The 26,657-nt window shown below is 36.4% G+C and overlaps 1 protein-coding gene across 4 annotated transcripts in view; it reads right to left on the bottom strand.

The window, feature by feature from the left end:
- STXBP5 (syntaxin binding protein 5) overlaps positions 1-21,704 on the bottom strand; it is a 160,657-nt gene extending 138,953 nt beyond the window's left edge. For all 4 annotated transcript variants that reach the window (XM_069488927.1, XM_069488928.1, XM_069488930.1 and 1 more), the window contains exons 1-2: positions 21,297-21,704; positions 19,925-20,022 (exon numbers count right to left, since the gene is read on the bottom strand). In XM_069488927.1, coding sequence (XP_069345028.1) covers positions 19,925-20,022; positions 21,297-21,446 — 248 coding nt within the window. In that variant the 5' untranslated portion in view covers positions 21,447-21,704. The remainder of the gene's footprint in view (positions 1-19,924; positions 20,023-21,296) is intronic.
- Positions 21,705-26,657: the final 4,953 nt, after the last annotated feature.

Below are 26,657 nucleotides of genomic sequence, written 5' to 3'. Positions count from 1 at the left end.
GGTCATTGAAAATCAAGAATGGGGGAGGGGAGGGGGGAGGAATAAAGCCTACCTATCTCGGGTACAATGAACACTATTGGGGTGATGCGCACACTAAAAGCCCCAACTTAAGCATTATAGTAATAAAAGGTATCCATGTAACAAAAACATTTGTACTCCCTTAATATTTTGAAATAAATAAAAATGTAAAAAATAAAAAATTATAGATGTCATGCCCCATGCCAGACTCACTGAATCAGAATTTCTAGAGAAGAAATTCAAGCATGCTTGAGCATTGATGGTATGTTTTGTATTTTTCAGCTCCACAAACTATTCTAATATATAGCCAAGGTTAAGAAACATTGGAAAACCTTCTGGGCATTTATTTACATACATATGATCCATTATATAATTTCTCAGATTTCCTTTCTTTAAATCAAATAAACATGAATTCCCTATTTTCTCATAGTTCAGTCTTATTTTCCAAACTTTTAATAATTCCCTACTTTTATCTGAACTAGCTTCTAATTGACTTAATTGAAATGTGCTCAAAACAACAGTTTAATAAGTCTTTACCAAAGATTAATATAACAAAGACCACTTCATTTGTATATTATGACCTATGAACGGATATGCAATAGGTCATACTTTGTCGAATAACTATTTACACTTTTAGATTAGAATGCCTCTATTACACAGTTTCACCTAGTTCATAAATATCAATTTTAAAACCTCTTTTTTGAAGATCATGTATTCTTTCACCTATAAAAATTATATAGATTTCTGGTTTCTGATCCAGCATATAAAGAGCTTGGAAGTCATTATTTCGTCTGAACAAGAAGCAAAAAGCTGAACAAACGGGAAAATCAACAACTCATCTTAGATATGTAAGAGAAGTGAGGTCACATGACAACCCACTGCCCCCAAAATGTAAAGAAAGACACGCAAATACAGAGAATCACAACTCACTGAAGCAGTAACCCATAAGCAGAACCACTGTGGGGTAAAGAAACAAACACCATAACTGACAAATAGCTGGAGACTCAGAGTAGACAAGTCTAAAATTCAAAAACTCCAGGGAGATCCAGTCACAGGGACATCCCCACACTTATTCTAAGTTTTACCTCTAGGAGATTGACCAGGTTCTCACAGCAAATATTGGAGAAAAATCCCTTCCTGCTACCAGCAGAGGGGAGAAGAAAAGCAACTATTTAGTATTTTTAAATATGCCAATTTTACCACAGCCTAACCTGTGGGATTTTATCAGAGGCTACTAACTATCCTGAGGGAAGGAAAATGCCCAACTCCAGTGAGCCCAAGGCTTCCAAGTGTAGGAATTAAAATACGCAACTCCAGCCTACTCTGGCCATGCCATCCTATCCCACCTAAAAGACGGTAAAGGTTGCGAGGAGGAAGGGCTAAGAAGCACTTGTAAAGTTCTCAGTGGAGGAGCACAGACTCACTAAAAGACTGAGACCTAACGAAAGGACCGCAGCACACTTCCCCTCACTCCATACCTTACCACTGCATTACTAAAGGCCAATTTATAGCAATTCCTTTTACTTGGTATATCATGTCCAGATATCAAGAAAAAAATATAAAGCATTAAAAAAGCAAAAAACAGAGCTTCAAGAAACAAAGTAAGTATCAAAACCAGACTTAGAAATGGCATGAATGTTAGAATTAAGCTGAGATGGATAAAGAAGACAGTATCAAAGAACAGACAGGCAATGTAAACAGAGATGAAAATTCTAAAGAAAGAATGAAAAAAATGCTAGAGACAAAAAAAGCTGTAAGAGAAATCAAGAATGTCTTTGCTGAACTCAGTTCCGGCCCAGAAAACAATTTCTGAGCTTGAGGATATCTCAACAAAAACTTCCAAAACTGAAGAGAAAAAAGATTGAAAAAAAAGAATAGAATATCCAAGAACTGTCAGAGAACTACAAAAGGTAAAACTTAAGTGTAATGGGCAAACCGGAGGAGAAAAGACCACAGAAAGAAATATTTAAGCCAATAACTGAGAATGTCCCCAAACAAATGTCAGACACCAAACCACAAATCCGGTGAGCTCAGACAACATAAGCAGAATAAATGCCAAAAGAACTACACCAAGGTATACTATATTCAAATTGCAGAAAATCAAAGATAAAGAAAAAATCCTGAAAGAAGCCAGAGGCAAAAAACACCTTACCTACAGAGGAGCAATGATAAAATCTGATTTCTTATCAGAAATCATGGAACAAGAAGTGAGAGAAATAAAGTACAGAGAAAAAAATCCACAAACTGAAATTCTATACACTGTGAAATTAACCTTCAAAAGCGAAGAAGTACCAGGCACAGTGGCTCACACCTGTAATTCCAGCTACTTGGGAGGCTGAGGCTGGAGGATTGCTTGAGCCCAGCAGTTCAAGGCTGCAGTGAGCTATGATTCTTCCACTGTACTCCAGGATGACTCACAGGAGGAGAAAGAGGAAGAAGAGGACAAGGAAGAGGAAGAAGAAAGGAAGAAGAAAGAAAGAAGGAAAAAGAAAGAAGAAAGAAAGAAGGAAGCAGGAAGAAGAAGAAAGCGAAGTAGTAATAAAAATTTGCTCAAACAAAAATAGATGGAATTTGTTGCCAATTGCAAAAAATGTTTTAAAACAAGTTTTTTAAAATAAAATGATGTAGATCAGAAACTCAGAGCTGCATGAAGAATGGAAGAGCATCAGAGAAGGAGTAAACAAAGGTAAAATAAAAACTTTTATATTTCTTACTCTTAATTGATCTAACAGATAATACTTTCTTCAAAATAATAGCAACAATGTATCCAATTATGTTTGCTTATGCACATATATACACACACACTTGTGTAGACTTACATATAAGTAAAATGAATGACAACAATGATATAAGTGATGAGGGAAAAGAATTAGGAATTTTTTGTTATCATAAGGTACCCGTACTACCTGTGAAGCAGTACAGTGTTCTTTGAATGGACTTGGATTAATTGTAAATGTATATTGCAAATTCTAGGGCAACCACTAAAAAAAGCTAAAAAAAAAAAAAAAGTATAACTGATATGTTAAGAAAGGAGAGAAAATGGAACCAGATAAAATGCCCAATTAAAACCACAATAGGCATAAAAAGAGTGAGAGACAAAAACAGAAGCAAAAAACAAGGGCAAAAATAGAAAACGGTAACAAATATGATAGCTATTAATCTAACTATATCAATAATCACTTTTAACAGCATGGTTTAAATGTGCCAATTAAAAGACAGATATTGTTAGAATAGATCAAAAACCAAATCCCAGATATATTATTAATATGCTGTCTACAAGGAACCCACTTTAAATAGACAGGCAGTCCTCGGGTTACTGATGACCCGACTTACTGCGTTCCATACTTATGAACTGGCTCCCATGGCTTCCCAAAATGATCATTTATAATTATGTAATTAACAATATGGAAACTAGTTTCTTCCACACATGTGAACAAACACACATGGTGTAAGTGGTTTGTTGGTGCAGCATCTTTATATAGCCGTTAGTCTCACTGTTTATATGGTCGCTTATACATAGCATCACTTACGTCCAGGTGAGCCTGCAGTGAAGAGAAAGGTGAATACAATGAAAATGAAAGTAGCATTCAGAGAAAGGCCAGATGCCATCATTCACTGGGAAAGCATTAGGCTTCAGTTGCCCGACTATCAGAACAATTACAAAGGATAAAGTTAGAATAATGCAACATGTGAAAGGCAGTCCTCCAATGAAAGCATCAATTATTACTAAGCAGTGCAGTGGATTAATTATTGAAATGGAAAGGTTATTACTGATTTGGTTAGAAGATCAAAATAAACATAGTATTTCTATGAGCATAGCATTAATGTAACATTAGGTGAATATTAACCTTTAATATTCTTTTTTGAAATTTCTATCTCCTATCTAAACTTTTTGTATGAGTTCATTTTTATGTTCTGTTTGACTTAAAAGAGCATAATAGTTTTTGTAACTTATTATTACAGTACAGGGGTATTATTATTATCATTATTACAGTAAAACACTGTATTATTATTCTTGCCACATATGAGCCATTATAGTATTTTAATTATTATAACATAATACAAATATATATGTGCTGTTTATCAGTGATTCATTTTATATACAAATTCAACCCGAAGACATTCTCAGGAGTGTATCTCGTCTATAACCCAGGGAACACCCGTAGATTAAAAGTATTTAATAGATGGAGAAAGATATACTATGCTATCACTAATCAAAAGAAAGCAGAGTAGCTATATTATTGATATATCAGAAAAGCAGATTTGAGAGCAATGAAAGTTATCAGAGATACTAATTTCAGACAAAGCAAATTTCAGACCAAGGAAAGCTATCAGAGACAAAGAGGGGCATTGCATAAGGATAAAGGAGTCAATTCCCCAAGAAGATATAATAATCCTTAACGTGTATGCACCTAATAAGAGTGTCAAAATACATGAGACAAAAACTGATAGAACTACAAGAAGAAATAGATGAATCTACTATTAAAGCTGGAGACTTCAACGCCCCTCTAACAGAAACTGACAGATCCAGCAGACAGAAAACCAGTACCAACAGAGTTGAACTTAACAACACCATCTACCAACTAGATACAATGGACATTTATAGACTACTTCCTAACAGAATAGGCATTCTTCTCAAAAACATGGAATGGTGACCTGGAACGTTAACCAAGATGGACCACATTCTGGGGTCATAAAATACACCTTAACAAATTTAACAGGATATAAATCATATGATGTCAGCTCCTAGACCTCAGTGGAAATAAACTGGAAATCAATGACAAAAAAGACAGCTAGAAAATTCCAAAATATGTTGAGATTAAACAACACAATTCTAATAATACATGGGTCCAAGAAGATATGTCAAGAGAAATTTAAAAATATTTTGAACTAAATGAAAATGAAATCAACTTATCAAAATTTGTGGGAAACAGAGTAGTACTTAGAGGGAAATTTATAACATTGAATGCATATATTAGAAAAAAGACTTAAAATTTATCACTTCCTCTTTAAGAAACTACAAATGAAGAGGAATTAAATCCAAAGTAAGCAAAAGAAAAGAAATAATAAAAATCAGAGCAGAAATCAATAAAACTGCAAACAGGACATCAAAAGAAAAAAAAACTAAAAGCTGGTTCTTTCTAAAAAAATCAATAAAATCAATAAGCTTCTAGACAGGCTAACTAAGGAAAAAAGTGAGAGAACACAAATTACTAACATCAGAAATGAAAAAGGGACATTGCTATAACTTCCAGGGACATTAAAAGGATAAAGGAACATTAAAAACAAATCTATGCCTACAATTTGATAAGACAGATGAAATGGACCAACTCCTTGAAAGACATAGTTGGCCAAACTCTCACCAGAGGAAATAATCTAAATAGGCATATATCTATTAAAGAAATTAAATCAATTAATAATCTTCTAAACCATAAAGTATGAGGCCCAGATGGGTTCACTGGTGGATTATACCAGGTTTCTAAAATCTTTCAGAAGACAGAAGCAGAGAAAATACTTCCTAACCCATTCTATGAGGCCGCCATTACCCTAATACCAAAACCAGACAAAGACATTACAAGAACAAAAAGATAAAACCAGTAACTCTCATGAATACAGATGCAAAAAACCTCAATAAAATTTTACCAAATTAACTCCAACAAAGAAAAAAAAAAGAATTATACAGCATGACCAAATGGGATTTATCCCAGCTATGCAAGGCTGGTTCAACATTTGGAAAATCAATTATATAATCCATCACATTAATAAGATAAAGAGAATCAAGAAAAAAAAAAACTCCTTATTTATAGCAATGTGGCAGGATGCAAAGAAAAGTTATTCGCTTTCCTATATACCAGAAATAAACCAGTGGAATTTGAAATTAAAAACATAATATTACTTACTAATATTAGTACTCCAAAAAATGAAACAAAATATGCACCAGATATATATGAGGAAAAGTGCAAAACTCTGATGATGTCGAAAAAGAACTAAATAAATAAAGAGGTATTCCACATTCACGGACAGGAAAACTCAGTATTGTCAGTTCTTCCCAACTTGATCTACAGATTCAGTGCAATCCCAATCAAAATCCCAGCAAGCTATTGTGTGAATATTGACAAAATTATTCTAAAGTTGTTACGGAGAGGCAGAAGACCCAGAAGAGCCAACACAATATTGAATGTGAAGACCAAAGGTGGGTGGACTGACACTACCCAACCTCAAGACTTACTATAAAGCTACAGTAATCAAGACAGTGTAGTACTGGTGAAAGAACAAATAGATCAATGAAACAGAATAGAGGGTACAGAAACAGGCCCACATAAATATAGTCTACTGATGTTTAATAAAGGAGCAAAGGTAAAAAAAACAAAACAAAACAAAAAGACAAAAGATCCTCTTTTCAACAAATGGTGTTAGAACAATCAACATGCAAAAAAATATATCTAGACAACAGACCCCACATCCTTCACAAAAATTAACTCAGAATGGATCATATACCAAAATGTAAGATCCAAAACTATAAAACTCTTAGAAGATACCATGGGACAAAACCTAGGTGACCTAGAATTTAGTGATGGCTTTTTAGATAAGACCCCAAAGACATAATCCCTGAAAGAAAGAACTGATCAAGTGAACCTCATTAAAATTAAAAATTTCTATTTTGTGAAAGACACTGTCAAATGAATGGAAAGACACGCTACAGACTAGGAGAAAATATTTCAAAAGACATCTGATAAAGGACTGTTAACACAAAATACACAAAGAATTCTTAGTCTTCAACAATAAGAATACAAACAACACGATTAAAAAATGGGCCAAAGACCTTGACATCTCACCTAAGAAGATACAGAGGTACCAAATAACCATATGAAAAGATGCTCTACGTCATATATAATCAGGGAAATACAAACTAAAACGAGATACCACTACACACCTATAAGAGTGGCCAAAATCCATAATAGTAAACACTACCAAATGCTAGAGAGGATGTGGAGCAAAAGCTCTCATTCATTGCTGGATGGAACACAAAATTGTACAGCTACTTGGGAAGACAGTTTGGAAGTTTCTTACAAAATTAAACATATTCTCACCAGTAAATGTGCTCCCTGGTATTTACCCAAAGAAACTGAAAACTTAAGTTCATATAAAAACCTGCACACAGATGTTTACAGCAGCTTTATTCACAATTGCCAAAACTTGGAAGCAACCAAGATGTCCTTCAAATAGTTAATGAATAAATTGTGGCACATTCAGACAATGCAATATTATTCAGCACTAAAAAGAAATGAGCTACCAAGCCATGAAAAGACATGGAGAAAACTTAAATGCATATTACTAAGTGAAAGAAGCCAAACTGAAGAGGATTTGTAAGTTTACCATTCCAACTACTGGACATTCTGGAAAGGCAAAACTATGGAGAGAGTATGAAGATCAGTGGTTGACAGGGTTTGGGGGGAGAGAGAGATAAATAGGCAGAGCACAGGGAATTTTTAGAACAGTGAATTTATTTTTTGATATTAGGTTGGTGCAAAAGTAACTGCAGTTTTAGCATTGTTGAAATTTGCTGTTTGATATTAGAATACATTCTTAAATAAATGTGGTTATGTTATACATCATTTTAATGCGCATTTCTCGCTTTATGTTTTTTTCTTAATGACTTATTACCTGCTGTTTATTTTATATTTGTTTTAGACTATGGAGAGAAATAATGTTAGACAAAAAGCAAATTCGAGTGATTTTCTTATTTGAGTTCAAAATGGGTCATAAAGCAGCAGAGACGATTCACATCAACACCACATTTGGCCCAGGAACTGCTAATGAACTGACAGTACAGTGGTGATTAAAGAAGTTTTGCAAAGGAAATGAGAGCCTTGAAGATGAGGAGCGCAGTGGCCAGCAATTGGAAGTTGACAATGACCAATTGAGAGCAATCATGGAAGCTGATCCTCTTACAACTACACGAGAAGTTGCTGAAGAACTCAACCTCGACTATTCTACAGTCGTTCAGCATTTGAAGCAAACTGAAAGGGTGAAAAAGCTCGATAGTTGGGTGCCTCATGAGCTGACCACAAATCAAGAAAAAAATCATCATTTTGAAGTGTCATCTTCTCTTCTTGTATGCAACAACAACAAACCATTTCTCGATTGGATTGTGATGTGCCACGAAAAGTGCATTGTATACAACAACCGGCAATGACCAGTTCAGTGGTTTGACTGAGAAGCAGCTCCAAAGCACTTCCCAAAGCCAAACTTGACCAAAAAAAGGTCATGGTCACTGTTTGGTGGTCGGCTGCCGGTCTGATACACTACAGCTTTCTGTATTCCCAGCGAAACCATTACATCTGAGAAGTACGCTCAACAAATGGATGAGATGCACTGAAAACCGCAATGCCTGCAGCCGGCATTGGTCAACAATAAGGGCCCAATTCTTCTCCACAACAACATTCTACCCCACGTTGCACAACCAATGCTTCAAAAGTTGAATGAATTGGGCTATGAAGTTTTACCTCATCTGCCATATTCACCTGACTTCTTGCTAACTGACTACTACTTCTTTAAGCATCTCAACAACTTTTTGCAGGGAAACACTTCCACAACCAGCAGGATGCAGAAAATGCTTTCCAAGAGTTCATGGAAACCCAAAGCACGGATATTTGCACTATAGGAATAAACAAACTTATTTCTCGTTGGCAAAAATGTGTTGATTATAATGGTTCCTATTTTGATTAATAAAGATGTGTTTGAGTCTAGTTATAATGATTTAAAATGATGGTCCAAAACTGCAATTACTTTTGCACCAACCTAATAACAGTAGTGTATACATGTTATTATACATTTGTCAAAATTAATAGAATGTACACCACCAAGAATGAACCCCAACAGAAACAAATGACTTTGCATGAAAATTATGTATCAATGTAGGTTCATCAATATAACAAATGTACCACTCTGGTAGAGGGAGTTGATAATTAGGGAGGGTATGAATGTGTGAGGACAGGGAATATATGTGAGATCTCTGTACCTTCTAGTCATTTTTGCAGTGAACCTAAAACTGTTGTAAAAAAAATAAAGCCTATTTAAAAAAAATAATATTCTAAAAAATGAAGATAGCCACATCCTCACGATAATAAGGGTGAGCATACTTAATTTTTACTGCTGACTCATAATTCTAATATTCTGCTAATAAGTAATTAAAGTGAAACTATAACATGAACTATTTCTGCAGTGAAAATTTAACAAAATGCTAAAAATAAGCACAAAAGAGTAATAGATCAACCTTTAAAACTTCCATCAAGACAATTGTAACATTTTACAATAAATGTCCAATAGTATCTGAAAAATGAGGTCAGTCAACTGCTTTCTTTTAATGGGAATTAGAAAAGCACCAAAACAAAAAAGTAACTGCAGCATCTAGACTAATAATGTAATGATAGTATTAACTGGGTTGAAATAGGCCTCTAGTTACCCCCTTCCACTATTATTTTGAGTGGTTTTTATTATTTATAAACAATAATAAGTGGTTAAAAGTGGTTAGAGTGGTTAAAAATACTCATTATTCACTAAAAACTCACTATTTGGAGTTAGACTTGTCTCTGAAGAGGTCAAAATTAATTATATTTATTATCACAGGCAATTCTTTAGAATGGCTTTTGATTATATATAAATATACTTTTAAATAAACCACTTGCTATGTCTACTATGAAATGTAGTCACAGATAATAGTGGTCTGGATTAAATGAACAAGAATGTATATTCTCACATATAAGTAAAAATAATCTTTTATCCCAGCATCCATTCTCAGATCCCTAATGGCTAAGTTCTTTTCTCAAGTATGGCAAAGTGAATTTTAAAAGAAAAATACAACACATTATGAAAAATATAGTACAAAGACTGAACAGATGGAAAAATCTGTTTCAACACTTTTCTCCTTTTCAAAAGAAAAAAGAAGCAAATACACAAAAGGAAAGCAATTTAGCAGAAAGTACTGCGATAGCTGATGCCACCAGATTTATGGTCACCTTTGGCAGAGTACTGCTGTGAAAAAGCAGAGGTACTGCTATTACAAGAAAAGATTATGCACTTTCAAGAAAGGGTAGGATTAATCACTCTTCAACAGACAACCTCAGCAGGAAAAGCTTGAAAAGTTCTATATTTGAATGGGAAACAGGACCAAAAACTGTTAAAAAAAATCCCCAATTAAAAAAATACTATTTAACAATAACTACCATATATTAATAATTTCTAAGACTAGTCATATATTTTGCAAATACTATCATGTATAAAGCAAACATTATCTTTCAAATGAAGATTAATATAAAACAGAAATAATCAGCTTTTTAATTTAAAAACTTTGAGATTAATGTTCATGTTAAAATCATAGCTCAAAAAAAATAAATATGCTCAGCATGTTACCATTTCAATTATCTGTCATTCACATAAACTTCCAAGAAGATTAATACATTGGAGAAACTGAATCAAGTAGAAATTAGCCTTATTTACTGAATAAAATTATATCTATATTTACTGCTACTGGAAAATAATGTAAACAGTGGCCAACCATAAAAATTTTTACAAAAAGTGGATATAATTACAGTTTCCAATTAAAGTACCATATATATTCTTTCCCAGAAGACACATGTAACATATCTGATTCTAAAGAAGGTAACCAAGCATCTGAATTTTCTTCTAGGAACCTTATGAATTTTTTAAAATACATTATTCATTTTTCAGATGGTTTTCCTCCACAGTTATTTTTGACCACAGTTTGCACACGTCTAAGAAGTCAAAATATTTTATTAAAATGCTTATATTCATTTTATCTTTAAAGGTATCAATCTAGATATATCTATACATATATGATATTAATGAAAATATTAAGAAGCTACAATGCAATATATTTTTAATTAAAATTAGGAAGTAAAGGTCTCAAACAAGATGAATTCTTCAATAATAGAACTGATCACTGAACTACCCCCAAAAGATGTCTAATTAAGCACTTTTATTATATTAAAGAGAGACAATACCTCTTTCACAGGATCAAAAAACACTTATGAAAATAACCTAGTATATAGTTACTATGTATCATTAAGAATTACTTATTCTTTTTTTAAAATCTTTTTTTATTTGTGACTAAAAGGTTAAACTTCAACTGGTCTACCAATGTAATTTATGAAACTTAAATATAAAAATGACAGTAGTAACTCCTTACTGAACATTCCTCTCCTCACTTCAAAAGCAAGTCTGCCTGATAAATTAAAGGAGAAATAGGCAAACTTTGGCCTGTGGGCAAAATCCAGTCCACTGTCTGATTTTGTAAATAAAGTTTTATTGAAGCACACATGCACTCATTCCTTTACATATTGTCTATGGTTGTTTCTGTGCTATATATGGCAGAGTTGAGTAGCTTCCACAGAGACTATAAAGCCTAAAATGATTTACTACCTAGCCTTTTACAGAAAATGTCTGTTGCCTCCTAAAGATTTAGATCTTTTTTACTTTAAATGTGGGTGCACACACATACTCATCTTCTATATGATCCTTATTAGAGAACATAAAGTTGATCATTTAGGAAACAGTATGTTCTCTCTGACCTGATTTTATAATTTATACACTGACTAGGGTCTAATTTCTGAACTCTTGATAAAGCAGAGGATACTGATTTTGCTGATTTGCATTACTTTGGACTGCGCTGCATCTTCTCATATGCTGTAATGTTCTTGACAGTTTGTTTTAAAAGAAAATGCTGGCCAGGCATAGTGGCTCACTCCTGTAATCCCAGCACTGTGACAGGTTGAGGCGGCAGGATCCCTTGAGGCCAGGAGTTTGAGACCAGCCTGGGCAACATAGAAAAATATTTAAAAAATTAGCCAGGTGTGCTGGTGTGTGCTGTAGTACCGGACACGTGGGAGACTGAGGCAGGAGGATCACTCCAGCCCAGTAGTTCAAGGCTACAGTGAGCTATCATTGCACCACAGAAAGAAAGTCCAAAGAAAAAGAATGTTACAGCTATCATTTCCGAAAGGTCTATTTTTAGGCATTTAATATCTATATGATATTACTTATAAAGAATGGTAATGTAGAAATTCAGTTTTTAGATGCTGAACTAAGAAAAAGGTGGCTAAATGGGTTGGAGGTGAGGATGGAATCAAACCAAAAAATATGTCACAAAGACAAAGACACTGAGCTTTAAACATAAGAACTATTTGAACAGAGAAAAGAATTTTCCAGAATTAAGGAATCACTAAACACATGGCACATGTGGAAACTAAGTAGTAAGCAGGAAACCCTGTCAACAATTCTTTCCCCTCTCCACTCCCCTCAGCTTACACATCTATCCATAGGCAAAGAAAAAAGAAAAAAGTTACATGGTAAACAGCTGGTGTCCAAAATTTCTTTAAAATGAAATATGAGGAAAATGAGATAGTAAAGCAATTGGCATTGCTGAATTACTGCTACATATTTAAATTATTCAGAAATATTAAAAATGATGATACAGATATAGAGAAGACCACTAAACAGGCTTTTATTGCTGCAACTAAGAATTAGAAATGTATTCAAATTAAAGTAAAAAATAATTATATTATATAGAATTCTGAATGTCTTTACAGGAAGAAGTCTGAGTAATCAAACAAGAGAGTACCATTTTTCTCCTTAGAATAACTTATGTTGCATGTGACTAAGGAAAGAGAGATGTATCAAGTATCTTTTGGCAGTCTTTTATGATTATAGTTTTATGAATTCTTAGTTTATCTCATAAAAATCAAGTCAACAATCACTTTGTTTTGCTTCCCAAAACATTTTGTTAGTACTAGATTGTATTTAAAATCTATCTTAATAAAAGATATTCAAATATAAAAGCAGCATATAATGAAATGTCCCTTTCTTCATATCATTCTGTTATATTCTTAAACAGATGAAAATCTGTTCGTGCCAAACCAAAAACCTATTTCTTTAATCTGCAGTACCAAAATACTAAGTATATCTTCTGATGATGCTGATGTGGCAAATCAGGTCAGGAAGTTCTCATTTAAACACTGAAAAACAAATCAATACTGGTACTCTAATCATTAATTTTCTTCCTGCTAAAAATGTGTCTCTTCTAATTTATGAAATTAAAGCCAAATTAATATAACCAAAGCTTATCTTTTATTTAGTGACACTTAACCCTATTGCACAGTTATTTACATGAATACTCCCAGTTATTACTATTCCAAATTACTATACAAATACCAAATTTAGCACGCCAATTATATACCAGCAATTCAAGGAAGACAGTCTGTATATTAAATCTCTTGTATAAAAATTATTAAGATCATGCGATTAGGAACTCAGTATTATTGTTTAAGTAAATTCATTTTAATTTTACATCTCAACCATTAACACCCAAGAAAGGAAGAAAAACTTTGTTAATGGTATTAAAAACTGCCCAAGTTTCCTATGTCATATGAGACATTACCTATTCTACAAAGAAAATGCTACAACCCATCATCTTACTATTCAATGTGAGTTGCTATTTCAAGGAAAAACATTTGTGTTAGTTTATTCACATGCTCTTTTGTAAACAAAGTTTTACACCTGTGCATCTACAGACCTGGATTATAAATGCAGTCAGTGGATACAAAGCAAAGGAAGTCACAACAGGATGGAGTCTAATACTTCATCCCCTTTAACAGGTACTTGCAACAGTAGATCAGAAAATCACTTGAGAGACACAGCCCAAAGAACTCTCAAATCCTCCACAGAAAAAGAAATTCTAAGACCCTAAAGCTGGCAGGACTCTTGGAAATCATGCATTCCAATTTCCTCATTTTATAGGAAAGGAAACTGAAACACAGAGATTCTAGTTCACTTACACAAGATTAGTCTGAAAATTAGAACACCTTCTAATAATAAGGTAATTGGTAATAAGGTAAAAAACTTCTAATGATAAGGTAATTTGTCCAAAATTCCTTTATTTTTTTCATTTAGGATGGTAAAGTCATGATTTCAAATGAATTATACTGAAAAACAAAGAGAATATCAAAAAGAAATAAGAACCCATCTTACTTAAATCAGAAAGGCTTACAAAGCACAGATTGATATTCTTAATAGTTTACATATCCTTTTCAGTTCCATACAGTTTCTATCACATTCTGTTTCCCTCCACAAATCCACTGCAAAATAATCTGCTTCCAGGCAGATTCCGTTTCTGGTTATTTCTGAAGTAAATGTGCCTATTCCTCCTGCTGCAGTAGTCCATGCTGAGAATCACAACTTACAGCTGAGACAGTACTCATTCTTCCTTTAAAGTCAAGTCCTCTTTAATGAAGCACTAAGAGTTGAGAAGTAAAAGTATGTCAAGATCCTTGTTTCTCCTATGTGGCTAGAACTTCAAATGACCATAACTCCTCTATGAACAAAGAGGATGGAGAGGGAGAAAAGTGGCTAAGAACAAAAAGGATGGAGGGGGTAAAAATCTGCCTAATTCTAGCTAAACTAATTATTTCACTTTTATCTATTTTAAACAAAGATCATTTCCAAATCTTTTTTCAGTAGTATAATTAGGTTTTCTAAAATAAAATTAATAATCAGCAAGTCAAAACATTCTAATGCTATCTTACAAGTACAATATAGAAAGTTATTAAACAATTATTTAGTACCTAATATGTGTGTGAAACTTCCACATATATTATTATATCTAAATAGCAATTCTGCAAACTTGTGGTTAAGAAGAACATGACCATTTTAAAGACAAACTCAAAGAGAAAAATAACATTAAATACTTTTCAACATCTTTTCTTCAAAGACTGCATCAGCTACAAAAATAAATCAAATGAAGGCTTTCCTACACAGTGCCTGGCACCTCGTTGTCTCAGAAAGTATTTAGTGACATAAATGAATAAAGAACCTGAAAATTAAAGCCCCAGAAACACTCTCATATTAATAATAATAACAATCATATATTGAACATTCATCAAAACATCCCTCTGCTATCTTTAAAGCTACATACATAGAGTAGTACATTTAAACCTGACGATAACCTCAGAGTTAGGTGGGGTTATTATTCCTATTTAACTGATGAAGAACTAAGGCCAAGTGCAGTGGTTCTCAAGCAGGAGCACCTGGAAGTGTGTGGGAGAGTTTGGGTTGCCACAGTGACAGGGAAAGCAACACTGGCATTTAGTAGGTGGGAGCCAGGAATATTAAATATCCTGCAATGTGGTAGAAAAACCCACAGAATTATCCTGCCCCAAATGCTACTACTATTGAGAAACACTGACAGAATAAATGGACAAAGCCAATCTGCTAATAATGACTTTAAATATAAATCCAATAACAAAAATCAGAAAATCACCAAGAACCAGCCCAAAAGGAAATCAAACATAAAAGTGTATCAAATTGTCATGCTAAAATAAGTCTAGGCTACCTTCTCAAAATGGCAATATGATAAAAGATGACATAATTTCAAATTCAGCATTTCTCTGCCGCCTCTTTACCAAGTTTTCCATTTATCTAACTGCCTCAGTGCTCTACTTGTAAAACTTCACCATCTTTAGTTATTCCCTAAGATTTTATACAAGCAAGTCCTTCTCCAATTCCCATGCTGCCATGCCTGTTTAGAGTCCACTTTACTACCTAGATAAATAGTTACCTGTGAGGTTTCACTACTCTTTTCATCTATGACAGCACTGCCCCAATAATCATGCTAAACAATCACTTTAGTCCTATCAGCATTTCCTTATATAACTGCAATTCTTGACTGAATAATATGCAGATACCTCAGGTTAACATTCAAGACCCTCGACCAACTGGCTCCTTATTTCTCCCTCTAACTCAATTATTCCAAACAGTCTCTTTAGTTTTCCTCCAAACTACCATGATAAATTCCCTTTTCCATACTTTTCCCTATACTGTTTTTCTTACCTAAAATAACTTTGCCTCTCCTTTCTCCCTGCCATTCTGAATCCTATCTACCAACACGTAGAAATGTTCATCAAATGCAATGAATTAACATGTAATTTGACTTTGCATTTGTAAAGCCCTAAAATAATTCTCTAATTTCAAATATATTTACCTAGTTCCACTCCACTGGTTAGGACTAGAAATTTGTTAAACAATATATACCTACTTGAAATCACAGAATTGTTTGTTGAAGAAATCATCTAATAGCACTTTCATTTTTATAGTAAGAAAAAAACCAATTCTAAAGGACACATAATTATTACAATTCTTAGTGAAAAGACAAGAACCAGAATTCAGGCCAGAATTTATAATCTAATGTTGTCTGACACTTGATAAGAGCTTCTCAAATGAACTTAAAGTTAAAAAAAAATCATTTTATAAACCTGTATCCAGCAACATTACACTTCAATCTAAAAGAAAGTTCATGCCACATCAAAATAGAGACTGCCTATTACACTGTATTTTCCACAAGTCAAAAAGACAATAAATGAGGTTCTTTGATAATAATTTGACAATTATTTTAAACAACCTCAAATGCTTATACAAATTCAGTAAATTTGAATTCCATTTTTCTTAGTCTCTAAAATATTCATATAGAAAATGACTCACTGTAATTAGATAAAATTTTACCTTAAAAATAAGATCAGGGTATCCCATGATTACCTTAGAGTATGAAGTAATTTCAAATCAGAAGTCTAGATAAAAACAACAGGTATTATTAAAAATACCTCATTCTTCAGTCAGAACCCTTTCTTCCTTTTACTTATCCACATGGGTATCTCTTCTCAGCCTTTTGGCTAAGATCAAGTGTACTTATCCATATGGGAATAGATAATGGATCATTTTATCCCAATAGTTCTGATCTCTACATGACTCATAAGAATCAAATTGTACATATTTCTACATAGCGGAAAAGAGAAGAATTAAGATAACTCAATCACATCACTGCTATATGACTTGCTATTCCAACCTCATCTTCTCTCCAGAAGGCTGAGCATTAAATATATTTATAATGATATCATCGGTCATTTCCTATACATTAATGCAGTAAATACATTAAATTTATTTTGCCTCATTATTGGTTAGGTATTGTTTAAGGATTCATATTCTCGCTAACCTTTGCTTACAAATATTAGATATCACATACAACTTTATCTAGTTTTTTTGTTTTTAACTCAAGGTAGATAGATCAACTTGGTATAGTCCTCCAACATTTAGAAAGATTTCTGTTAGTCAAATTAGATATGCATTGGAATTCTAATGGCCTGATCCCACTTCTGAAAACATTTACGTTTTGCTCTGCAGTTAAATGAAGGAAAAGATTTTATCTAGGAGTATATTTCTGCTCTTACGATACCTTTTAGTACAAATGTATTATAGATTATAAGAGTCTATAATACGAGGAAATAAAGAAAAGGATCAAAAGAAGCCAACTACAATACGAAAAAAATACCAAAGAGCAAGGTCAATATACACACTTGTAATAAATCTGCATGTTAAACCAATATGGAGCTTTAAAATTAGAATCTATAAATTTAGGTGTCTAGCTTCAAAAATAACAAAGAGAAATGTGTTATCTTAAACCACATATGTGGAAAATGAGATAAAAATAAAAAGGTCTTAGTCATTTTCTATAAATCAGAGCCATAATAAATAAAGCTCATAAGCTCATCTGCTACTTAAATCTAACAGAAGGAATGACTAGGTGGTATTACTGGTAGGCAAGCCAATTTATCACTCTGGAATGTTTATACAAAGCTCATAAAAAGGGAAAAGAGAAAGAGATTTGGTAAATAGTTTTTCCAGACTTCATTCTAAATATAGTAAAGGGATTCTAAAAAATATTTTAGAATTGAAAACTATAATTACAGATTGACTTTCATTCATATAACATTTAATTATAAAATATATACACACTAAAAGTCATACACAAGTGATAATTTTGGCCACCTGGTCCTTGATTTTAATTGGCAATTAGCATTAGGCCTAACATTTTAACTATATCTTTTGTGTCAATTTGTTAATTACTCAAATGCATTAGGATTAAAACTGTTGTCTAAGAATAATACTTGGTTTTATAAAATCAGCCTTGCTGGTGGTACTTATTTATAATTAAATTACAAAAGGGCTGGATTGGCTGTTTAAAAGAAAAAAAAGTTACATACCAAGAGATTGTTGTGACCACACTGGGAAAATAATAAAAATTGAATGCATTTAACAGAAAAGCAAAATAATCAAAAAAATAACTGATTTAATTCAAATTTACTTTTTTCTTCTAGTCCAGTTATGAAATTCTTTTCTTAGGAAAAAAAATCTGCTTTCAGTTCCAAAGAGTCCATCAGATCCAACAATGCACTAGTCTTGTCACTACACAGAGTTTTTGCTGAACACTCAGCACCCACACTAACAAAATAACTTCATTTCCATCTTCTCAAGACTAAAATAGGAACCTAAACTAGACGGTTTTGATCACTGGGTTCAGAAATAAAAATATCTAAACAACTGAAGCCAAAATATATATGTTCTAGTCTCAACTATCTAGATATTTGGGCAAGAGCAGTTTAGGCATACTGGCTCAGAAATTAACAGATTCAGATCTAGGCTGGTCAGATTTTACCATTTAAATAGGTATGACTGCATTACTAGTATTTACTATGTATGCTAGACTTTACTTAGTAACACAGTTCAATAGTCCATCTGAAAACTTTTATTAGCATTTTGAAGATATCACCTAAATCACAATGAAACTTGAGGCTTATCTTGATACCATACAGAACTTTTTTGGAATAAAGATTTTAAAAGGTAAGTAAAATGTTCGGCACATGTTTAACTCAAATGCCGGTTTCCTTCTTCCTCAGGAGCCAGACAAATCTAGAGTGTAAAGGGGTTAAAGCTCCTCCCTCACCTCATTTTTTTTTGACAATAGTAATGTCTATTGAGATTATCTAGTGATTTTTTTTTTCTATTTATTACCAACACATTACCTCAATAATATGTAGGAGGCAGGTATCCTACAGATGAACAGAGTATTTTCTTTTTAAAATCTTATGTTTACGTTAAAAAATAAGAATATTTAGGTTAAGTTTGGTTAAATGTCGCTGTAAAAGCAAACACAAATTTTATTTCAATTTAAAAAGAGAAAGTGAGTAGTCTCCACTGTTCAAACTAAAAAAAAAGATCTTGAAAAAAAATCTTTTGAAGTATTTGAAAAAAATGCTTATGACAAAACTACTATAGTTCATGCATAACCAGGAAAAGTAATTCTTTCTATACTAATAATGTACAGATACCCTAATAGTTTCTACTAAACAAATGTAGACTATAAAAGAAAAAAAATGTATCAAGGAAGTACATTAATCCCTATGCATTTTTTGAAGAAAATCTCTAAAACTTCTAAAAAATATTAACCTTCAAAACTATTTATAGAAAATTAATTGGCTACATTTGTCTTCTGCTAATCATTTTTCTAGATGGACATGCCAGAAACAACCAAATTCAAACTCAAATCCAACCTCTAATTCATTAGAATAATAAATAGGTCATAAGCTCAACATCTAGCATAGTATTTTAAAAAGCAACTAAAATGTGCACTGTAGTACTATCTCTAAACCTCATCCTTACCATACCCCATTTAACAGATCACTGGTATAAGTAGATATATTTTCACTTAGGAACTTCTATCTCCTTACAAGGAAAGCAGTCATTATAGCAAAACTTTGGACTTCTATTTGGATATATGCTTAGCTGCTTAAACCAAGCTGAGAAACATCACAGCAATATATAACCTGAATATACGTATAATCTAGGGAAAAGCCAACACCACATGATTTCTCATAATATACACCTGATCACACCATTTCTTTGGAATTAAGCAGCAAAATAAAAATGCCTTTCAAACTTATCAGCAATATAGGACTGGGGAGAACAAAGTAAAAGTTAAAAAATAAAATTAAAGAAAGGATACAGCCTTAAAGCACCAGTCTGAGTTCCCACTGCCAGGATCTTCTGTACAGGATCAAAGGCCAGGGCTGAAGGTTGATAGGGAAATCCATGGCGAACAGTCTAGGGATGGGCAAGAGACAACACAGCAACCGAGGCAGTAAGTGAAATTTAAAAATAGAAAAGTCAATAGAGCCATTAGAATTTAGAACCAGCTATCACCGATGCAAAACACTATACATGCACTTACTGCTTAAAAAAAAAAGGTGAAATCTACACTAACAAAGTTATTCATATAGAACAAAAACAAAAATCTATCCCAGTGACACACTTTAATTTCTCTTTTTCCATAATACTGGTATTCCACAGAAGAAAATTCCTTATTAATATTCTACGCTATTACATCTGACATCAAATGACTAAAGTTTGCAGTGGTTCAAAATTCTGTAAATCCATTAAAAAATGCAATTCATGCTTTATGTGGGGAGTAATGGCTTCATCATTACTTTATTTGGATGCTAAATGCAAGAACTTCTAAGAAAAAGCTGTCATACAATTACTTCAGTCAAGGATTCAGTAAAGCAATTATCAAACCTCTATCCTAACATTTTGCACTTACAACAGAATGAAAACAATTACAACATATAGTTTTGCAATTTACTACTGAGGCCATGATCATTTTAGGGAATCAGGACAAAAAAATATATGCGCACGCTTTTAAAAAACTCTGACATAAAAACACATGGCTATCTATAAGGAAGGTATGTATTAATACCACGACAAATTTGTGTTTCTCAATGAGCAGCTGGTGAATTAATTCGCTGCATCATTCTTTCTGAATTACAGAACACTAGGCAATTACTGTGTCATTAATAGGAAAAAATCTTAGTACTAACTTTTTGACCAAATACAATGATAAAAGAACGCTGCGATTTCATATTGTAAGCCACTCATAACACATTTTAAGGGAAAAGTGATGAGCAAAGATCTGGTAGAACAGGTTTGGCTTTTAGATAAACAGTATTCATTACACACTGTTTCCAAAGGAAACTTCAAAGTTGGTGAATTATATTAAAATGCTTGAATATAAAAGCTTCCAGATCATTGCTGGTAATGTCAGAATACAAATTAAAGGTCAGATATTACGTTTGAAGCAACCTTGAAGTGACTGCTGCATGTGAAAAGGGAAGTGAGAAAAATCAAGGGAAAAGAGTAAGATATAAATCTCCAAAATAACCCATCAAAGAAACGTTCCCTAGAGGAGGAGCGAGCCCTTTACTGCTATAGATTATTATTGGAGCTCTCTTCCCCTGCACTCCCCAGTAAAGCCCGAGTTGCCCATTAAAACGACCCCAATTTTTCAATGACGGCGTCGCGGGACTGCGCGCTCCGTTCACCTTGCAGAGCTGAAAGTGCTCGGACTGGAGCGTTTCCTGGATCTCCGGCTCACGGTTCCCAGTCGGTGGCTGCTGCTGCTGCTGCTGCGAGGTCGAGGACGAGCCGGCGGTCAGGCCGTCCAGCACCTTCCTGATGTTGAATTTCCTCATGGTCTCGGCGGGGATCCCCCGCAGCCCGGGAACAGAGGCACAGGGGGTCCCCGGGCAGGGGAGACGAGCCGGGGCCAAAGGCAGCTTCGACCGAGGACACAGAGTAGTGGGAGTGTGAGGGGAAGGTGGCAGCTGGGGGGGAAGCAAAAGATAATCCGAACAGGAAATGCTGCGAAGACGAGAGAGTGGCGGCCACAGGAACACCGGGCGGCGACCCCTCTTCCTCTGAGGCTGCCGCTGCTCGCCGCTGCTGCTGTGGCGCCGCTTCAGCCGTCGCCGCCTCCTCGCTCCGCGGCCCGGCGGCGGCAGCAGCAGTGGCGGCAGCGCCCGAGCCGGCTCAGCCCAGCCTCACCTGGCCGCGGGCGGACTCTGCGCCGCGCCGCCGCCCCGGCTCGCCCCCGCCGCCGCCACGTCCATGGCCCGCGGCCCCGCCGCTGCTCTCCCGCCCCGACCCCGCAGTCCCTCGGCGCGTCCTCCCACTCCCGCTCCTTCTCCTGCCGGGGGTTGCCGGCTCCCCCTCCGCGGCCGCCGCTGGGCCTCCCCGCCGCTCAGCGCCGCTGCCCGCCCGGCATCGCACGCAGGGCGCCCGGGGTGGGTCCCGCGCTCTCCGCCTCGCTCCGCCGCCGCCGGACCAGCCCGCCCTCGCTCCTTCAGAGCCCCGGCTGCCTTCCTCAGGAGCCGCGGCAGCCGCCGGCTCTCCCCGCCCAGCCGCTCCCCCTCGCCTGACAGGGCGCCTCAGCACACGGCACCAACGCCCGCCCCGAGCAGCGGCGGCAGCCGCGGGTACTGCACCGGCCGCGGCGGTGGCGGCAGCTGGGCCTCCGCGGAGCAGGGCTGTGGGGAGTGCGCATGCGCACCGCTGCCTTTTCCCCCCCTCCCCCCCCCCACCGCTCCCCCACCGCTCCCCCACCAGCGCCCAAGCCCGAGCGAAGCTGGGGTTTAATTTATCTTCTGCGAAAATCCCAGACGCTGGCTAAATTTCTCCCACCCCAATCGCACTGCCAGAGTATGCAGCTGCTTCTCCCGCAGCTGGCATAGTAAAAATGTTGACGACTAACAGGCAGCAGGAAACCTTTATTGCAAATTCGGTCATTACAACGGGGGTTTATGCTTTCGCCGGTTAAGCACCGGCGAAAGTATAAACACGCTCGCGGCCGCTGGCTGCAATATTATCGTTGTTGCTTTATTGATGGACTTTGTTTTGGATTGATTTGGGTTTGGGTTTTGAAAAAGAGCGTCTAGGCAACAATGTCAGTGGCAAGAGGATGACTGACTGAGGAGGGCACTAGAAAAGGAGAGAAACCTAGACGAGAAAAAGCGGATTCTTTCCCGGAGCTTTCCTGTTGGTGGAAAGGGTCTGGCCGTCGCAGGTAGCTGCTGGAATGGAAGAGGCTGCCAAAAGGGAACCGCTCCAGGGCTGGGTGTCTGCCCTGGCCAGTGACACACCACCCCAATCCCGTCGGCGCGCGCGGGGGGTGAGTGGGGACGGGGGCGAGGTCGCGGGGGGCAGTGAACACCGCGCTGCCACTCGTTTTCAGAGCCCTAAATCCGCCCTAATGCTGATGATCCACTCAGTAATCCCCGGTGGCTTCTCCACTCTCGAGAGGGCAAAGGAGGGTGGGATGAAGTTTTTGCTCAGACCTTTCCGCTGCTCACTGGTCCAATCTCGCGGGGATGCTTGGACACAAAGGTCCGGCTCAAGTTTGAAAAGGTGGAGGGAGATTCAGGCGGGGGGTGAGAGGGGAATCCTGCCGAGGGCGCGCTCGCCCAGGCCAGGTGGATGGGAGGCAGAGGTACGTGATTGGGAAAGGTGCGGAAGATGGGAAAAACTCGAGGGAGGAGGGAAGCGCGTAAAGACCAATTTCAACTCGAGGTGGGGGCGGGGAGTACAATCTCCGGGTTACTGACTCCCCACCCCCTCTGGTCCTGCGAAAAACCACAGAAGAACTACAAAGGGTTTTTTTAGTTCTGAACCGAAATCAGAAGCACCCGCCCTCCTCTTTGTGATTGGCAGCCTCCTGCCCCTCCAGAGAAATTCTCGTCGCAGTATTGGTTGTTGTCACCGGCCTTCAAAGGACAAAGTCGGCAAACCGACGACGACCTGGGCTCGTGGGTTTCGGGAAATGTAGTTCACCACGCAGCTTCCGCATGCCAGGACGACGTCTCACCCTTGGAACCCTATAAAATTTTGTTTTGCGGTTTACAATTTATTAAATTAGGCAGTTAATTCACTGGGTGCAACGAACAGTAAAACAGATTTGAGGACTTTATTAGGCTATTCCCAAGTGCCTCTGAACTCTTTCTTTACGAATTTAGTTCTCTGAAACACATTTTGTTGAATGTCAGGAGTTGTGCTAGGTACTGAAGACACAAAAATGCAATTCTTGCTTTCAACCAGCTCGCCACAGTCTAGGACGACCTTAATGTAAATAAGTAATTGTAAAACAACGTGCTGAGTTCAGTGATGGAATAATGTTAGGAAGAAGACTGCAGACAATCACTTAACTGGCCAGGGAAGGTCTGGAAATGGTGACACCATAGACTGCCTGATGAGTTGGAGTTGACCAACAGAGCAGGAGGCAGAAGTGCACTGGGAGGCAGTGGGGAGGAGAATGTTAGGATTACCCGGAGAGCTTTTTAAAAATACAGATGACTCCATGGGGAAAATTACAAAACAGAGAGATCACATTCCCACAGGATTTTATGATCTGCCTTTACATCTAGGTTTAAAATAAATCTATTGAATAATTTGCCATCATTGAATTATGAAACTTTTTGGAGAAGGGACAACTTCTTGTTGAGAGGCCTTGTGGTGTAGTGGAAAAATCCTCAGCTTTACTGTCTGCCAGACATGAATATCAATCCAGGCCCTGGCAACATGTGCAATCTTGGGAAAAATTCCTTAATTTTCCTAAGGGTCAGATTCCTCATGTGTAAAATGAGATTAATACTACCTTCTCCCTAGGGTTTTATGAGCATAAATTGGAGGGGGAAGAAAAGAATATGAAAAGCTTGTACTACATTACTTATAATAGCACTCTGTAGCTACTCAAAAACATCAGTTTCCTATTCCACTATCAGTGTCCTTGAGGTAAAAAAGACTTCAAAAGACTATCAATTTAAGCAAATTCCCTAATTTTGACTTTTGAATTTTTGTTTTGATTTCCATACTTTCTCTCTCCCATCAGATTATGAACTCATTCTGGCATTCTCAAAACTTCAGTACCGGGAGGATACCTGGAATTTAAGATGAATGTAGGTTAGCTTTATGAACTTGCAATCCATCCTCTCTAAGCTCAGAGACACTGGGACATTTCCAGAAATCCATTCAGTCAAAACCACCAATGTCTCAAAATAACTGCCTTTATATAGCAAAAATAAATTAATGGATCTTCAAACTCATGATATTTCTTGTAAGTCAATTGCAATTGATCAATTCATCTTTAAAATTAGAACTGAAAATTTAAGAATTTAATTTAAAATTAACTGAAATTTTTAAGTTTAAAACAAAATGAATAAAAAATTAATAATTTGTATTATTTATTTTAAAATGTAGCACAAAGCACAGACTTTTACCCATAATGATCTCTCAGGAAAGTTTTCTTTTGTTTTGTTTCTTTGAGACAGGGTCTTGCTCTGTCAGCCAGGCTAGAGTGCAATGATGCCATCATAGCTCAGAGCAACTCCAAACTCCTGAGCGCAAGCAATCTTCCTGCTTCAACCTCACAAGTAGCTGGGACTTTACAGGTGGATGCCACTGCGCCCAGCTAATTTTTCTATTTTTTGTGGAGACGGGATCTCAGTTTTGCTCAAGCTGGTCTTGAACACTTGGCCTCAAGGGATCCTCCTGCCTTGGCCTCCCAAAGTACTAGGATTACAGGTGTGAGCCACCGCACCCAGCCTGTTTTGTTTCATTTTAATAAATGAATAAGTGTGTTGATTTCAAGCAATTCAATCGCTTTTTGCATTTGGATTGATTTGGGCAAACTTCTCCCAAATGGAATTCTTTCTTACCTGCTTATTGAAGAATGAACCAGGACATGATAATGTAATAGCATACCACTGACAAATTATATATATGAATACGTATGTGTGTGTATAGATACATATACACACACACATATATATAACATTTAGCTGAGTCAGGGCAGCACCAAACACACTTAATTAATACAATGAAAATTAAAAGATACATTATTAAAAAGGGAAACCACATGTGGAAAAAGAAAGGCAGCCCACTAAATTGTCAGGCATAGAAGGTTGAAGGCTAAGAATTCATAACATTTCTAAATCTGCTATTCCTTATTATCTGGTGTAAAGGTTACCAGACTAATGAAGGCTCTGGTACTGGTCTCACAGGGGCAGCTGGATGCTGCTTGAGATAAAGACAGTAGAAAACTGAAAATCAATATTCTAATTAGAAGTTATTTATTGGTGAAATCTCTTTGGAAGGTAGACTAAGTCTACCTCACCTGCTAGCATTCATCTTTATTTCAGTTTATTGAGTCCCAAAGGATGTGTGCATGACAATAATTGATTCACTACACCATTTAGCAGAATATTGAATTTAAATTATTCGTAAATTGCAGCAGAGATGTTAATTAGTTGGTTTGCCTAGTTCAAGCCCCTTTTTCTGAATGGGTTCCCAAGCCCCTGCTGAATGATGGGTCTGGGCAGGTCGAGCATATAAAGTGTGATTCTAAGGGAATTGGCAGGTCACATTTTTTTTTTTAATTAAACACTACTCACCACACAAAGTAGTGCCCCTTTTCTGGAAAATAGGTCAGTAACTAAGTGCCAGCATACTAACAGAAGCCTGACCACTTTTTCCCCTCAGCGTCGCCTGATAGGCGCCCAGTGAGACAATGTTAATTGAGGCTGACTGATGTGTCAGGGCCTTCCATCTGAAGCTCTGGGGCGTGGCACAGAGCTGTGTCACCTCTCTTAGCCACCTGACTGTAGAACATTCAGATGCTAACTCTTTTCTTTCTGGTCAACCCTAAGGAAATAAAGAAGGATCAAAACGAAAGCCTTAATGTAAGGAGAGTGGGAGCAATCCTCTCTCCAAGGATCCATCAGAGCCAAGAAAATAGTACTAACAATGAAAACATGCAGAGGATACTAATTAACTCTCAAAGGTTTTATACAGAAGGTGGGAAAGCTTAGCCTCAATCCATGGGATAAAGTTCCTCAAAACAGGACCAGGCATCT

The sequence above is a fragment of the Eulemur rufifrons genome, chromosome 15 (assembly GCF_041146395.1).
Source record: "Eulemur rufifrons isolate Redbay chromosome 15, OSU_ERuf_1, whole genome shotgun sequence".
Classification (NCBI taxonomy): Eukaryota; Metazoa; Chordata; class Mammalia; order Primates; family Lemuridae; genus Eulemur; species Eulemur rufifrons.
Note: the sequence above shows the minus strand (reverse complement) of the source record. Positions and strands in the feature narration are given on the sequence as shown.